Below are 16,785 nucleotides of genomic sequence, written 5' to 3' on the forward strand. Positions count from 1 at the left end.
TTTATGAGGAGTAGAGATTAAATATAGTAATGACAGGAGGCAATAGGTACATTAGTAAAAAGGTAGTAGGAAGAAGGCAGACCTGGAACCAGACATTTCTCAAACATTTGAGACTCTTCTGGGTTTCTTACCCCACTTCTCATTATATTACAGGTCAGGTGAATCTCTTACCCTCTCAAAGGCTCAAAGTTTTCATTTGTAAAATTGGAGTAATGTCTACCCTCATATATTGTAAGGATTAGTAATAATTAAAGCAAGTAGCTTTTAATTAGTATGTTAATCACAGGACTATTGATCAGCCAAATATATTTGCTGACACTTCCTTCCAAAATATTTATTAGAGGATTCAAGCTCCTACCAAGTTAAAGACTTTGAAGACAATCTGCTGATTGAATCAGATGTGATAGATATAACTAAATGTAGAGAAGAGACGCCATCAGGGGGCAGATGTAACCAAGCAACCACATTGGATAAACTGAATATTACAAAGGAGCTCAAGGCTCAAATGCAAAAGCCCCAAGAAGAAATTCCAGCATATCAAAATCATCAAGTCTTTTGTGAAAAAGAGTTCCCAAGTGAAACCAAAAATATTTCACCTGATTCTCTAAAGAAGTTCAATAAAGGGAACATGTTTTTATTGGATGCCACAAAAGAAGGGAATGTGGGCCGCTTCCTTAACGTGAGTACATGGGCTGAGATTCACATTTCTAAACTTTTTCTGTGCTACTTTGAATGGTTTGAAATTTATGTGCAATCATATGTAGTTCATCTGCCATCAGAAGAGAAAAAGATTCTGAAGTTGGAAAATCTTTTTTTCTTTTTCAAATTTTTATTTAAATTCCAGTTAGTTAACATACAGTGTAATATTATTCTCAACTTAGTCATTCATCACTTACATACAAAACCTTGTGCTCATCACAGGTGCTCTCCTTAATATCCATTATTCCCCCCCCCCCCACCCACCTGAGGTCAGAAAATCTTTAAAAACAAAGAGCTTTTCCTTGCTAGGCGGTCTGTTTATTTGGTTTCTTTCTTTTCCCCCTAGTTAGGATACTTGGTTAACAAGAAATAAAATCCTTTACTTTCTTCTTCTGTCCCCCGACTGCTGTTCTTTCTTCCACTTTGACTGCTTTTGTACTATTGCCAAACATGTCGAGAGCCATTAAACATGTCTGCAGAGCCATTAAAGAAGGATCCCCAGCAAAGGACTGTTACGGCTTTATTTCCAAAAGACAGTTATGTTGAAAGTGGCTGCACCATAACAGTATGGTTGATTTTACCCTCCCGGTCAGCATACTACCTGAGCTAGTCTCTTGTTTAGAGGAGGAAAAAATAGGACTTTTCTTTCTCTCTTTCTTCCTTCCTTTCCTTCTTCTTTCTTTTTTCTTTCTTCTTTATTCCTTCTTTCCTTCCTTTTATTTTTTTTCCATAGAAAATACATTTATGATTTAAAAATAGAAGTAAAATGAATACATGAAACAAAAAGCCATTCAAAATACATACATTAAGCGGAACAAAACTCTGTTTCAAGGTAGCTCCAAGCCTGCCTCCACTCATGGTAGGCACCATGAGTAAAGGTTACCAGCCCAACTGAAAAAAATGTATGGACAGGAATTTGTCATTGAAATTAAATGGTGGCAGCCATGTTCAAGGAGTATTGCAAGGATTTGGTCTCTTATGAATCCGGCATAGATGAATGTGTAGAGGCGGGTACGAGTGGGCAGTAGGCAACAATATTGGAGTGGTGGTAATTGGATAAAATAGTATCATGTTAGGAGCCTTGAGCAAAGGCTGTCTGCTGTCTCTAACAGCAGAAACATCAATTGCTTACATATGTCCCCTTTCTGGAGGGTCTGTTTGACAATGACGTAAAACTCAGTTACATATACTCTTTGTATTAACCTTTTTTCTTCTGGTTAAAAACAAACAAAACAACCAAAAAAAACCCTAAAATTTAACTATGCCTCTTTTCACCTTGTCCCCACACTATATATGAATATATATACACGTGTATATAGATATATATTCTTATTCCCCCCCTTTCTTACATAAAAGCGTATTATATTCACTGTTCTGTGCCTTGCTTTTAAATTAACAATATACTCTGGAGATCTTTCCATATCAGTACACAGAGAGAGCCCCTCATTTTGGGTTTGTTTTTGTTTATAGCTACATAGAATTCCATAGTTTGGATATACCGGAGTTCATTTAACCAGTGTTCTTTGGACAGACATTTGGGTTGTTTCTAAATGGTTTAGAATAATAATGTTTTATTATTAAAAACAGTGCTTAATGAATAATCAAACACATAGGTACATGTACAGATACATGTACATGTATAGATATATCTGTGGAATACAGTCTCAGAGATAGGATTGCTGAATCAAAGGATAAATGCATTCATAATAATGATAAAATTGACACATTATCTTCTATAGAAGTTTGTGCCATTTTGCATTTCTACCAGCAAGGTAAGAATGTCAGAAGAGGGCTTTTCTGATTGAGTTCCTACTATTAAAAAATCACAGTCTGTGATATTTTACAGTGTAGGTCAGCAAAAAAGGGAAAGAAACAAAAATAAGTAAGATGTGTTAGAATGGTATTTTAATGTTTCAAAAACAAGGTATCAAACTCTTCTCTATATCTAACCTCTGTGTTTATGTATTTATTTTAACAGCATAGTTGTTGCCCAAATCTTTTGGTACAGAACGTTTTTGTAGAAACACGTGACAGAAACTTTCCATTGGTGGCGTTCTTCACCAACAGGTTTGAAATTTTGTATGTGATTTAATTTTGAAATTGTGAAAAATAACAATAGAAAAATATTTTTAGAAATATGTGTGATAGCCCCTAATATCTGCTACCCTAAAATATTCATTTATCCCAAACTTCCTAGCCAATAAAATTTTAAACAGTTAAAATTTCAGTCCTTATTTCCTGGAGAATTAATGCCCAAAAGGACAAAGATATCAGTTCTGACCTAGTTCAGTTCAGGGAATAAATGCTGGAAAATGCTACATCTCCTGTAAGTCAGAACTGCCTCCAGCTGTCACACCACAGGCCTCATACCACAGACATCATCACATCACTGGGTTCCACTGTTTGCTAAACACTTCCTTTCTTGTGGATGTTGACAGGTTTCTTAGGATTTTGGAAGATTTGAAATAAATCTCAAATGATTGTTCTTAATAAAAGAGCATGCCTAAGGGGGGGGGGTGTTAGAAGAAACCAGATTTTTGAAGGTTTGTAATGTTAATAAATTGATATATTCAAGTTCGATTCATTTGGTAGTTACTCAGAGTAATTTATGTTTGCTTTTTAATTTCTACTTTCTAGGTATGTGAAAGCAAGAACAGAACTAACATGGGATTATGGGTATGAAGCTGGGACTATGCCTGAGAAAGAAATCCTCTGCCAGTGTGGGGTTAATAAGTGTAGAAAGAAAATATTATAAATCTGTAGCTAATGCCTGTTGATGAGATTAGCTTTTCATGCTGCAATTAGAGCCATGTAAGAGAACCTTCAGTCATCAGTGGAATTAACTTAGGTTGTGATCCATCAAGAGAATTCTTTTCAGTTTACCCTTGTCAGGGAATTCATTTGTATGACTTAGAAATGCTAGGAACAAAATAAGGACATTTTCATACGCGTAGGCTCTCTCTTTATCCTTTCTGCTATTCAACTTTACACGAGTGGGATGGAAGTGTATATTTTATATGAAATACCATTATACAGTTTGTAACTTATTTGCAAATTATCTATTAAGAGAAACAAATGTTACAATAGAATTCAGTTCTTATTTACTTTTGTGATTATTATCTTTGAGCTTATGCCCCCAAAGGGCCAAATTTCACATCTTTACCTACAAAATCTATGTTTAATTCTTGGCAATTAATTTATCATTATGAGCCATAAGGTGGCCACATAACCTGAGGAATAGGTAAGAACTAACTTTACGCATTTTACTTCCAGTATTTTAACAGTAGTTGGAGAAGCTCTGGCTGCATGCAACTCTGTCTCATCAAACCATTTGAGTGCTAAGAGGGAGGGTTTTGGCACTCTTTCAGATGGAACTTCTTTTCTACATATTCTCCTTACTATTCCAGTTCAAACACAGACAAGAAAAGAGGGAATAGAAACCTGGAAGAATTGGAATATTTTTGTTCTAGGTAAAGGAGAGCTATAAGAGAAGAAAACTTACATACTAGTCAGACTTGGCTTACTTAGGCCCTCTAGAAGGGATTGTGCTGGGCAAGAGTTTTCACTTAATAAAACAAAACAAAGCAATTTCACTGAGTTTGTAAAGTCTGGAACAGCTTCTTGGATTCTCCTGGGTATGATGTGTAAATTGCTTTTGTAGAGAAAAAAGGAGTTACACTCAGCTATAGGTTATTCAGCCCTGATTATGGCGTGGAAAAGGGACTGGGAATCTCCAAGCATCAAAACTAATTTTATCCATAACAAAGTTGTACATTTGGCTGCCAGGAACTTCCCCCTTGGAACCCGAAGAGGAATACTAGCTCAAAAAGAAATAATTAAAAGTAGTTCTGGCTTTTGAGAGGTTTTAGATCCTTTTTTTTTCTTTTTTTCTATACTCGTTTCTGGGTTTAGTTTGGTTACTGTTCAAATAAAACCCTATTCTAAGTTTGGACTCAATTTAATTGCTTAAAAATATTGAACTAGATGAAAATTTAACTTGAAATTGTTTTAGAGAGTGGGAAACCCAGGAACTAGGAAAAGGAGCAAAAGGTATAACCTAAAAGCCTGTTCAGATGAGAAAAGTTAAGTCCATTTATTCACATTAAAGATGTAGGAATTTTAGGCTGTACACTGAAAGTGAAGATACTTGGTAAGTATGGGAAATATTTTTGTACATAAATCCTGACATCTTGATCTGCTTCACAGCTGTCACCGTCCATCAGTGTGCTAGAGATTCCCTTTGTCTCTCTTATGTCAGATCTGTCCAGTTAAATTCCATTATTTCCCTTTTCCTTGGTTTTCTCCCACTTATTGGTAAAGGACATCTTCCAGTTGTTTTTGAAAAGGAAAATTGAGGGGTAACTATTTTAAGATCTTGCATGTTTGAACATTTTATTTTACCCTTACACTTGATAGCTATTTTTTCAGGATATAGAATTCTTGAGTAACCTCCATAATACAATTTTTTTTTTAAAGATTCTATTTATTTATTCGACAGACAGAGATCACAAGTAGGCAGAGAGGCAGGCAGAGAGAGAGGAGGAGGCAGGCTCCCCGCCGAGCAGAGAGCCCGATGCAGGGCTCGATCCCAGGACCCTGGGATCATGACCTGAGCTGAAGGCAGAGGCTTTAACCCACTGAGCCACCTACGCGCTCCCCATAATACAATTTTGAAGGCTTCTGCTAGCTTCTGATGCTACTGCTATGAAATCTGAAAATGGTCTGATTTCTGGCATCCATGGTCACTACTGAAGTCAGATGTCATTCTGTTCTTTATCTTTTAGTTTTTATATCTCTTGAAGCTGACAGAATTATCTTTGCCCCAGTGTTCTGTTTCTGGTAAGGTCCATCTTCATCCTTCATCCCGGGTGCTTGGTGGGATCTTTCAATCTGAAATCTTTGTCCTTCAATTCAGGAAAATTATCTTGAACCATTTCTTTAACTATTCCTCATGTGTTCATTCTTTCTTTCTTTATAGAATTCTTCTTATTCAGCTGTTAGACTTCCAGGATTGGCTCTCTAATCTCTCTCTCTCTCTCTCTCTCTGTCTTTTTAAAGAGTTACGAATTTTTTTCAAGTTTACTTATTTATTTAAGTAATCTCTACACCCAGTGTGGGGCTCAAACTTACAACCCTGAGATCAGGAGTTGCATACTCTCCCAACTAAGCCAGCCACGTGCCCCAAATTTTCTCTTTATTTTTAGCTTTCATTTTGCTGTGCTTTCTGGGAGATTTTCTCAGTTTAAATCTTCCAGTATGGGGGCACCTGAGTGGCTCAGTTGGTTAAGCATCTGCCTTCGACTCAGATCATGATCCCAGAGTCTGGGATCGAGCCCCGCATCGGGGTTCTTGCTTGTCAGGAAGCCTGCTTCTCCCTCTCCCCTGCTTGTGTTCCCTCACTGTGTCTCTCTCTGTCAAATAAATAAAATCTTAAAAAAAAAAAAAAAAACTTCCAGTATGTCAGTTGTGCTTTATTTTTCTCGTCTCATATTCTTAATTGCTAGAGCTCTCTTTTCTTCTCTGGATTTCTTTAACAGCATCCTATTTTGGGTTCATGGTTTCAGTATCTTATCTCTTTGAAAATACCATGATGTGTATTGTATAGGTTTATGTGTGTGTATACACATGCATTCATATCTATATTCTTCCTGCATGTTTTACAACCTTGACGGTTTATTTCTTGTTTGTTTTCCGTGTATGTTTCCTTTGGTCTTTGTCTTTGATGTTATAGGCTTTCCTCAGTTTTTGATCTTGGCAATCTACTCATACCTAGGAGTAGAACACTATAAAAGGCTGAGATTAAAATCTGAGAGTGGGAGATGGGTCTCTTCAAGTGCCACATCATAACTGAGCTGAGCTATCAATCTCTAATTGTCTCTTCTAGTGCTTTGTTTTGGCTGATTGAAGGGCAGAAACTTGGCTGCTGAAGTCTGCTTTTATTTCCCCTTTGGACTCGGTTCTTTAATCCATTTCTATATTTGTCGAGACTACCCAAGTTATCTTTTTATATATTATTTCTCTTTAATGCTGTCCCCAATTTTCCTTTCATCCCTTTAAAAAAAAAGCCTCGGGGCGCCTGGGTGGCTCAGTGGGTAAAGCCTCTGCCTTCTGCTCAGGTCAAGATCCCAGGACCTGAGATCAAGCCCCGCATCCGGCTCTCTGCTCAGCAGGGAGCTTGCTTCCTCCTCTCTCTCTCTCTCTCTCTTTCTGCCTGCCTCTCTGTCTACTTGTGATCTCTGTCAAATAAATAAATAAAATCTTTTAAAAAATTAAAAATTAATAAAAGCTTCAAAATACAAAAATAAGACCTCACAATGCAAGAAGTTTCCTTTAATTCCTCAGCAAACCAACTATTACACGCTTCTTTTCCAAAACAGCTTTTTTAAAATCTGTAATTATATGCATTTGTGTTCTCTATATGTATATTTTGTTACATGCACTGAAAACCTCGTCTTGTATGGTGCTGTGTACCCCATGGGTGCTAAATAAAGATTTGCGACTCACAACTGAAATTACAGTTAGTGAATTCTGCCTACGTTTATGACATACCTATTTAGGCCAAACTTGATGTTATACAATTTAGAAAAAACGGGTAATCCTTCAGAAGACCAATCACTTCTCCAGCTGATCCCAGGGGTTTGGGCTACCTTTCCTCCCCATCTGAAGAGGAAAAGTCTGGGCAGGGTGGCGATCGCCTGCATATTAAAAAACAAATCAGACTCAGACTCGGATCTGTAGAAGATGCGAGCTCCATTTTGAATGAGAACTCTGTCCGCAAACCGTCCGTGTCTCTTGCCCTGAACTTCCCCTGGTTAGGGGAAATGGGTCATCGTAGCTTTTACGAAAACGAAACTGCAGCCGCCTGCGAACTTCCGGAAGTGCAGGCACTGCGCGCCTCCGTTGGGCAGTAGCTGAGGTCGCAGCCGTGGATCAAGTGTCGTCTTCCATGGCCAAGTCAGCCCACGGAGCCAGCTTGTCCGAAGCCCACGACACCCGGGACCAGCTCCCCCACCCCACCGGTGAGTACCGCCCCAGTGCATCTCGTGCGCGCGCGCGCTGAGGTGGGGGTGCTGTGTCCCTGCAACCACAGGGCGGGTCCGGGGCCTGCTCGCTGGCTGCTGCCCTCCACACCAACCCACCTCCCGAGCCCCTGCGGCGGGGATTAGTCTGCGTTCACCTCCTTCGGTCCTGGGTGCAATTCCGCAGGGGGCTGTGCGCCCAGACCACTGCCCAGGTCTTCACTTGCAAAAGGTGTGTCTTCCGTTTACTTCTCCCACTGCTGATGGACCACCCATTGCTATTGTCCTACTCCATTGGGGATAGAGACATCAAGGGAAATAGACATAAACTCGGGTGGGGGGTTACTCTGCTCATGCTGTCCACCCACTCCTAAGACTGTTCCCAGAGAAGTGGCATGGGAGAAGTAGGAAAGAAGTAAAGAAGTGGTCTTCACTTCTTGAAAAAAAGTGGTCAGGTGGGTCTCAGGAAGCAGTTGGGAAAGTTCTTGCAGAGAATGTGACTCCTTGGAACCATCCACTCTTTTCCATTTAGTAGTTCAAATTCTCAGCAGCCCTCTTTGTGCATAAGGCAACAGTCTTATGAGCCTGCACCATCCCTTCCCTCAAATAGGTGTAGAGCTCCTACTGTGTGGCAGGGCTCAGAGCTGGAGATAGGAGTTAGGCAGACCCCGTCTTCAAGGATCGAAAAGGCAGCTTGCAGATGACCTGGTAAGAACCACAAAGTCTCAGATGAGAGGTTTCTAACTCAGCCTGGTGTTTTGGGAAAGTTTTATGGAGGCACTGATGCCCTTAGTTTTAAAGGACAAGAGTCAACCACAGGTAGAGAGGTTGAAAGGGTGTTGCATACAGAGGTGATGACACAAAAAGGCACCAGCCCCAAAATATCACATGGCAACCACAAGTCAAGTAGTTGCATATTTTCATTCAGCTAGTGTTATCTACAGGATATTATTGGAGATGAGGTTCTATCCTGACCTTTTCCCAAACTCCAGACTGCTATAACCAACTTCCTCAATGCCTAGAATAATCTCAAACTGCCCCAAAGAAGTGTCCCAAAGAAAATTCTCATTTTCCTGCATATACCCACATGTTCCAAACCTGTTCATCCACCAGCCTTACCCCTTGCATTCAACCAGTTGCTCAGGCCAGTACCGTTAGCACAGCCCTCAGTGCCTTTCTTCCTCACTTCCCATCTAATGCATGAATCAAACCGGTCAGTTCAGTTTTCAGAATGTATCTTGAGCCCGACCACTTCTCATCTGTGCTGCCATCCAAGCCCCAATGCACCATCTCCCATTTCCTGCCTAGAGTATCGGTCTGGCTCCTACTCTAACGTCTCATACAGACAAGCCTGCACAGGAGCCAAAATGATCTTTAAAAAGCAAAAAGCAAATGTGATTCTCCTACTCAGAGCCCTTCAATAGTCTCTCATTATCTTCAGAATGATCTCTGTGGCCTACAGTGTACTCCATGTCCTGATCTGATCCTCTCCCTGACTGTCTTGATGACTCTGCCACACCTCACTGCCTCATGGGTCCACCAAGCCCCCAAACCTATCCCTTTCTGGGCTCTTTCTTTTTGCCTCCCATTTCTCAGTTCCCCACCATAATTCAAGTCTCTCCCAAATGTATCCTCCACAGCTTTGCATGCCCGTCCTATTTAAGAGAGCACCCTACCACCGTCATGACACTCTACCTCCTTTCCCTGCTCTAATTTTTTTCGTAGCACTTATTGCTAGCAGGAGAAATACTTGTCTGTCTCTGTTACTAGAATGTAAGTTCCTTGAGAGTTGAAACTCTCATCTCATTCTCTATTTTATTTGTAGTGCCTAAAACAGTGCATAATAGGTTCTTACTAAGAATTTGCTGAAGGAATGAATGGGCTTGTATGTACCACTAAGGAGCTTGGCTTCTTTTCTCCTGGTGATGGAGAAGGTCTTTCACAGGAGGGAAACCAGCCCAATCTGAACTAAAATCTTCTACTTTGAATTCTGTATATCTGAGAGTTGGGCAGGTAGGTCCTATGGGACTATCAGCTGTGCCTAGGGAAATGAAGTCCCATAGTACAAACATGTCTGCTGAGAATCATCCCTGTTTGTGACTGTAAGTTAGGTGATTCTAAAGAAGTCCACTGAACACCCTACTCCTTGGCTGCCCACCACTCCTCTCCTGCAACACACACACCCTTATTCCTGTTTATACATTCTAAAGCTGTCCCCAGCAATGTTCTCTGGCTCTCCCAAATATGTACACACTTCTTCCAAAGTTATATACAGTCACATCATCCAGGGACAATATGATGAAGCCATTTATTTTCTAAGTTCATTACCAAGCGTCTAGGTTATGTCTACTCCTACTGTTTTGGTCTTTATCCATTTCAGGTGTACAGTCACTGGACTCAGTGATAAAATTGACTTCTCCCACTTATCTGATATCTAATGGAAGTACTAAAATAGTAAGCTGCAATAAAAATTGAGTTGATCAAAGAAGAAAAGAGGAAGAAATTTCCAAGCCAGCACCATAAATTGATTGCCAGTCCAGAACATAAATCATACCCTATCAGAAAGGGATTGTAAATGGAATTACAGGATTAGTGACTCTCCTTCCATCATCCACTTATTTAATGGTGAAGTGTGTTTCTTGGCTGTCCTATCTGGCCACTCCAGATTCTGTGCTCTGACTGGATTGCCCTTGTCTGGTGGGCTTTAGGACCATATCTGGGAAGAGGAATATTTGGAAGATACCTCTGATAATTCTGCAGAGGCTGTGGCCTTAGCAATCCCTTCCCGGGTGGAGGTGGACCTGGAGAGACCTGAGATTCACTGTGTGGGTTTGAGTTAGTCATAGTTCATATGTTCCCAGCCTGTCATTTTTCTGCAGCTTCATTCTGTAGAACTTTTCTTGGCTACCAGTTTCATTTTTTGAGAATTCTTGTTAGATCAGTCTCTGTGTGTCCTTAGGTCTGCTAGACACAGTAGAAGCACCACAGGGAGTCCTGCTGTTCTTCATTATCCTTGGTGTCAGCTGCTGATAGAGACCAATGGACTCTTCCCTAAAATGCCCCAGCCCCCGTAATACACCTGTCTTACTTCACTGTCTAAATCTGTACAGTCCCTGAATTCTGAAGGTGAGGAGTATCAGTTATCAAAGTGTATGTGGTCCAGGAGTTTCAGATAACGCATAGCAAGCATTCAGGTAAGTGGGGGATGTCTGTCTGTGTAAAAGGCTCTAATGTGATTCCCCCAACTGCAGCGAGTTCTGCGCATCCTCCAGTCTGGAAGAATGAACAAGGTAGAAGAGCTTAAGATCTCTTAGGGAGCTTTGATGAGAAGATGTTTTACCAAGGAAAAGCCATTAGGGGGAGCCGGTGTGCCCCACTTTGGGTTTCTGTCCATCAGCAGGAGAAAAAATACTCTAGGTCTCTAGAAGGCAGCAGTGTTGCTACTACCACCTTTACTTCCAGGTGCCAAAACCCTAGAAGCCTGTGGACTTGGGAGTGCAACTCAGATGGGCAGCGTCCCCAGAGCAAACACAGGGGGCCATGTTCATGTATCCGCAGCCTCCCAGCTCAGCCAGATACTGGTCTGAAAGCCCTGCTTTGCACAAGGAGAGGATAACACTGTGCAAAATTGTCTAGCTCTTATACAACGAGAAGCATTGCATGCCTATCAAATGTTATCATATTATTTTATTAGGGATTTTTATTCCCTCCTTCTAATTGTCTGATGCTTTTTTTTTTTTAAGCCTGTGCTTTACAAATTTTCATGTCTAGTTTGTGTGTCCTTTAAAATAAGAATATAGCATTTTTGCAAAATAGATTTTGGGACTGAAGTGAATAAAATATTGGGATTTTTTCTGATTTTCATCTAGGATGGAGTATTATGTTGTCAAATATTAATATATATGCTAAAGCATTGGAAATTATAAAGTGTGGTATTGGAGGAGGAAGTGATCAATGGAACAAATAGAAGTATAGGAACAAACCTAAACATATGTAATAATTAAATATATGAAAAGGAGATTAAAATCTGTGGCTAACCACTATGAAAATAAGTTAGATCCTCATCACATACTTTATAATAAAATAACTTACACATTAACATTTAATATAAAAATAATATTTTAGAAGAAAATAGAGGTTTTTTTCTAAGTTATATCTCCTTCACCCAAGAGTAGAAACCATAAAATAAAAGATTGATATAATTTCATCAAATAACACATTTAAACATTCTGTATGTCATAGAACATTATAACAAAATTAAAAGACCATTATATAACTAACAAATGGTCATCCTGAATACATAACAAACTCAAAAATCAATAAGAAGATAGTGAATAACCTAGTAGAAAATGGGCTGAGGACATCAATGCCAGAGAAGAAATGCAAATGCCACCTTACGGTATGTTAAATTCATAATTATAGATTATGTTCTACTTCTCTCTGCACTTTGTTGTCCTGTCTTTTGATGTAGTCATCTACTCTTCTGTCCTAGTTGTATCTTTATTAATATGGTTCTAAATTGAGTAGGCAGATACCCTTGCATTTTTTTTTTCAAAGTTGTCTTCACAGTCCATGCCCTTTTATTCTTCCAAATAATCTTTTCTTTTTTTTCAATTTCTTTAACCTTCTTGGGATTTAAATTGAAATGACATTAAACCTAAAACTTGTTTGGGGAAGAACTGACAGCATTATAATGTGTAGTCTTCCTACTCAGGAACATAGTATTTCTCTTCATGTATTGACATTGAGCTTAAAACAACTCTTTTCTTTCCCCCACAATTTGATTTATTTAGACCAAGAAAAGCATACACATTGATTGTCTCTTTGTCTGACAGCTTTGTAATATCCTTTTTTACTCCACGCTGTGTTTTTGTTTTTCCTTTTTTACTGAAGTTTAGTTGTTTAAAAAACTCTTTCATCATGTTATTCCCCTGCTCCAAAATCCTTCCTGGCAGTCTTTCACCATCTGTTTCTCAAATTCTTTTCCAGCTTCCTCTGCACAGACTCTCCTCAGCCTGACCGGTTTTCTGCCTCCTGGTCAAACCTCTTGGCCAGTTCCTACATCACTACTTATCACTCCAGTTCCTCCCAAACCCTCTCCACTTTCTCTGTCTCCAGTTATGGCGGCTCAAGGCCCATGTCCTTGACAACACTCCCTCCCACGGGAGAACTTCCTCCCCTGGATCCATAGCATGTATGGCATTTTCCACCCAGCAGTTATATTACTTTGTGGCATTTGTTCTGTTATTTTATTTTGTTAGCCCCTTGCAGGCAACAATTTGTCTCCTATTTTTTTAGATCCTCTGCTGTGCTGTTCCCTCCAGTAGCCAGTCCCTACACATGGCTGTGGAGCTCTTAAAAATGTGGTTTATTCAGTTAAGACACAACTATAAGTACAAAGTACACTGGGTTTCAAAGACTCCATACTGAAGAATGAATGAATTTTTATATTGATTAAATGTTAAAAGGATCATATTTTGGAGATATTTGGTTGAATAAAACATGTTATTAACATCAATTCCCACCACCACCACCACCACCGAGGCCCCTAAAAATTTTTCAGCTGTGGCTAACATTTGTGGCTCACATTACAGTTTCTGTTGGACAGCACTGGTCTAGAGTGCCCAGCGAAATTACTCTGCTACAAGAGGTGCTCCCAAATTGGTGGGGATTCAGAATGAATGAAAAGAAGCAGCTAGCTAGTTTCATTTCATCTGAGGGTTTTTCTCTCAGTCTCTCCCCCTTTTTATGGTTGGTGGGGAGCAGAGGAACTACAGATTTGTATCCCTACTAGTTAGGACCCACATCCGGGAAACAGAAATTAATTAAAGAAGAAACTCATCTGAATGTGAGATAAATGCTGCTCCAAAGTGCAGTCTTGTGATTTCGTGCAATGCACGATCTAATTTCAGAGAGACACCAAAGATCTTATACTTTGGATAACAAAAAGAACTTCTAGAAACCCTGTAAGTGATTAGCCTCATCTAAATTTAAAACTCTTACCAATAAATGGTAAAATAAATCTTTGTTTCAAAACTAAAAGTTTACGATTCAAAGCAGAATTGTGTTCTACAGAAAATCAAGTCAATAAGAGGATAAGCATTGGAAAGGGCAAAGAAGTTGTTAAATGGATGCTTATAGCCAAATTAATAGCAAACTAATAGGTTAGAGAAGGTTACCCCACACTGATATCCCCCGTGGGGTTGTGGAAACAAGTGACTTCTTTTTCATCTCTTTCCTTTTCTTTCTAGCTCTCCTTCTCTTGGGTTCCTCTCTTTTCTTCTATTCATTTCTTTAAAAAAATTGATTTTCTGCCTTTATATATCTTTCTCTCATTATCATGCTAGATTAAAGTGCATTTAAATTAAAGCATTTACTTCTTAAATTCACTCAAAATTCATTTTTGAATATACTATGATACAGGGATCTGAAACTTTTTTTATAGGCACTTAACCAGAGCACTATTTCTTAAGCACATCAGTGTTTTCTTATTGATTTGTATTGACAATAATAATAATTATTGAAAGTTTAGTATTGCCAAGGCAGTGTTTTGAGAGCTTTGTATTTAAATTCTTGGTTGTGTTTCTTTCTTTTTTTTTTTTTAAGTTTATTTATTTAAGTAATCTCTACACCCAACATGGGGTTCAAACTCAGAACCCCCAGATCAAGAGTCACATGCTCTTCTGACTGAGCCAGCCAGGCACTCCCTGGTTGTGTTTCTTGAATAAAATTCTCTTCATGTTTAGACATTTTAAATGAATTCATTATTGTCCTTCCTTGTATTAAACCATTTAAGAAGTACACAATAAGTTGCTTTTCCAAATGGGTACATTTTTTTTTCCTCTTTGGGAGTTGAGAATCTCTCATAAAAACAAGTGCCCTCCCTTCTACTTCAAGGCTGGTGGAGGAGTTACGGAGACCAAGAAATTCCACTTTTCCATTTCTCATCAGGGATGTTACTTATAGGTGTCTTTCAGGTTGCAGAAAAGATGGAAAAAAGGACATGTGCACTTTGCCCCAAAGACATCGAGTACAGTGTCCTATACTTTGCACAATCAGAGAATATAGCTGCTCACGAAAATTGTTTGGTAAGTTACTTGAAAACACATGAGTCGTTTTAGGGAAGGACATACTAAAATAGATAAATGTACTTTGGAGACAGAATGACCAGTTGGCCATGAATTGGGCTTTTAAGTGGGGATTTGGAGAATCCAAATTTTTCTAACATTTTAAACTGTTTCAGATCTTATCATCTTATGATTACATTTTAGCTTTATTTATAACATCAAACACAATTATGAAGAAGCTTCTTCAAAGATATTTTAATGAGATATTTAAAATATAATCAATACCCATAGACATTGCACCCAGATTTGTCAAATCATACTGTATTTGCTTTACCTTGATTTTTTTTTTAAAGGAAATAAAACACAGTTAAGGGATCTCCAGTTCTGTTCCTCTCCCACCATCCCTCAAGATACAATTGTCACCACAGATTTGGTGTTTCTTATTATTTTGTATTTTTTATTTTATGTTCCCACCATGTATATTTAAGTGCTTATAACAAGAAATATTATTTTACATGTTCTTTGACTTTGTAGAATTTCATCCAAATTCTGTGGCTATTGAGATTTATCCATGTAATAAATTTAACTTTTAAGTCTTTAATTTTAAATGTTATAGAATTCCATTTTGTCACTGTCAATACTAAACTATTCTCATGTGAATGAACATTTAGGTTTTTCCACTTTTTTCATATAACTAACCAGCTGTCATGAACATCTTTGCATAGGTCCCTAATTCCTGGGAGAGTTTCTCTGGTGTAGGGCACATAGCTAAAACCAGGGAGTGTTTTGCACCTCACTATACGTGCCACATTGCTCTCCAAAAGGATTGCACCAAGTTTGACTTCCATATTATTTCAGAATTCCTTCCTCTTCTTCCTTGCTATTCATATTATGAAATTTTAATTTTTTCCTCTCCGATGGATATGAAACAGTCTCTTGTTTGCATTCCTAGATTATTAGTGTGATTTTGCCTCATTTGGCTGTGCTTATGCTTCTGTGACTTGTGTTCATAGACTGCATTTTGTCTTTAAGATATTGACTTTGCTTACATATATTTATATATGTATATAAATAGATTCTGATGCTTTATTATGTATGTTGGCTTTTAATTTGTGGCTTTCCTGTCAGAGGCTTACAATGTAGTTAAACTCATCATTTTCCTATATAATTTTTAAGATTTTTCCCCTAAGAAATTCTTTCATTTACTAAGGTTCTACCTTTTTTCCCCCCAAATTTTAAAATTTGGCTTTTCTCATTTAGATTCTTAATCCAACTGGAATTTATTTGGACTACTCTGTAGAGTAGGCATCTCCCTTTTTGTTTTTCATATGATTAACCACTTTTCCCAACATTATTTACTGACTAATCTGCTCTTTTCTCGTTGATTTGTAGTGGATAATAATGATAATTATCATTATTACTCAGTATTCACCAGGCATAAGGTAATGTTCTGGGAGCTTAAGATGTATTAAACTATTAATCCTTACAACAACCCTAAAAGGTAGGTATCATTATTATACCCAAACTAAAGATGAAAGAACTGAGGCACAGAGAAGTTAAGTCACTTACCCAAGGTCACACAGTTGTAAGTACCTGAGCCAGGATTCTTACCCAGGCTGCCTACTTCTAGAACCCTCACTCTTAGTCCAGTGTGCTAACAATATAATATTTGTGCACAGATCTATTTCTGGGTCTATTCAGTTCCAGCAATCACGTTGTCTCTCCCTAAGCTGGTACAACATTGTCTTAATTACTATGATTTTATGTTAAGCCACGGCTATTTTTCAGTGTTACAAGGTTTCACACAAATTTTAACTGGGATTCCATTGAATTTATAGATGAATTTGAGAAAAAAATGATATGAGTATTTCCGTCCATTAATAGGCTGTCTCCAGTGATTCATGTCTTCTTTTGTGAATTTCAGAAATGTTTAATAATTTTTTTCTGTAGAGGTCTGGAACTTTGGGTTAAGCTTTTCCCTGGGTTTGTTGTTGTTGTTG

General features: G+C 38.5%; 1 protein-coding gene across 1 annotated transcript in view; it reads left to right on the forward strand.

Annotated features, from left to right (window-relative positions):
- Positions 1 to 16,785, forward strand: part of LOC308339396 (histone-lysine N-methyltransferase SETDB2) — a 92,345-nt gene that overhangs the window by 49,524 nt on the left and 26,036 nt on the right. The window contains exons 13-16 of the mRNA XM_080797999.1: positions 342 to 679; positions 2,678 to 2,766; positions 3,337 to 3,419; positions 14,685 to 14,806. Of these exons, the coding sequence (XP_080654125.1) occupies positions 342 to 679; positions 2,678 to 2,766; positions 3,337 to 3,419; positions 14,685 to 14,806 (632 nt within the window). The remainder of the gene's footprint in view (positions 1 to 341; positions 680 to 2,677; positions 2,767 to 3,336; positions 3,420 to 14,684; positions 14,807 to 16,785) is intronic.

This window comes from Martes martes (genome assembly GCF_963455335.1).
Source record: "Martes martes genome assembly, chromosome: 3".
Lineage (NCBI taxonomy): Eukaryota > Metazoa > Chordata > Mammalia > Carnivora > Mustelidae > Martes > Martes martes.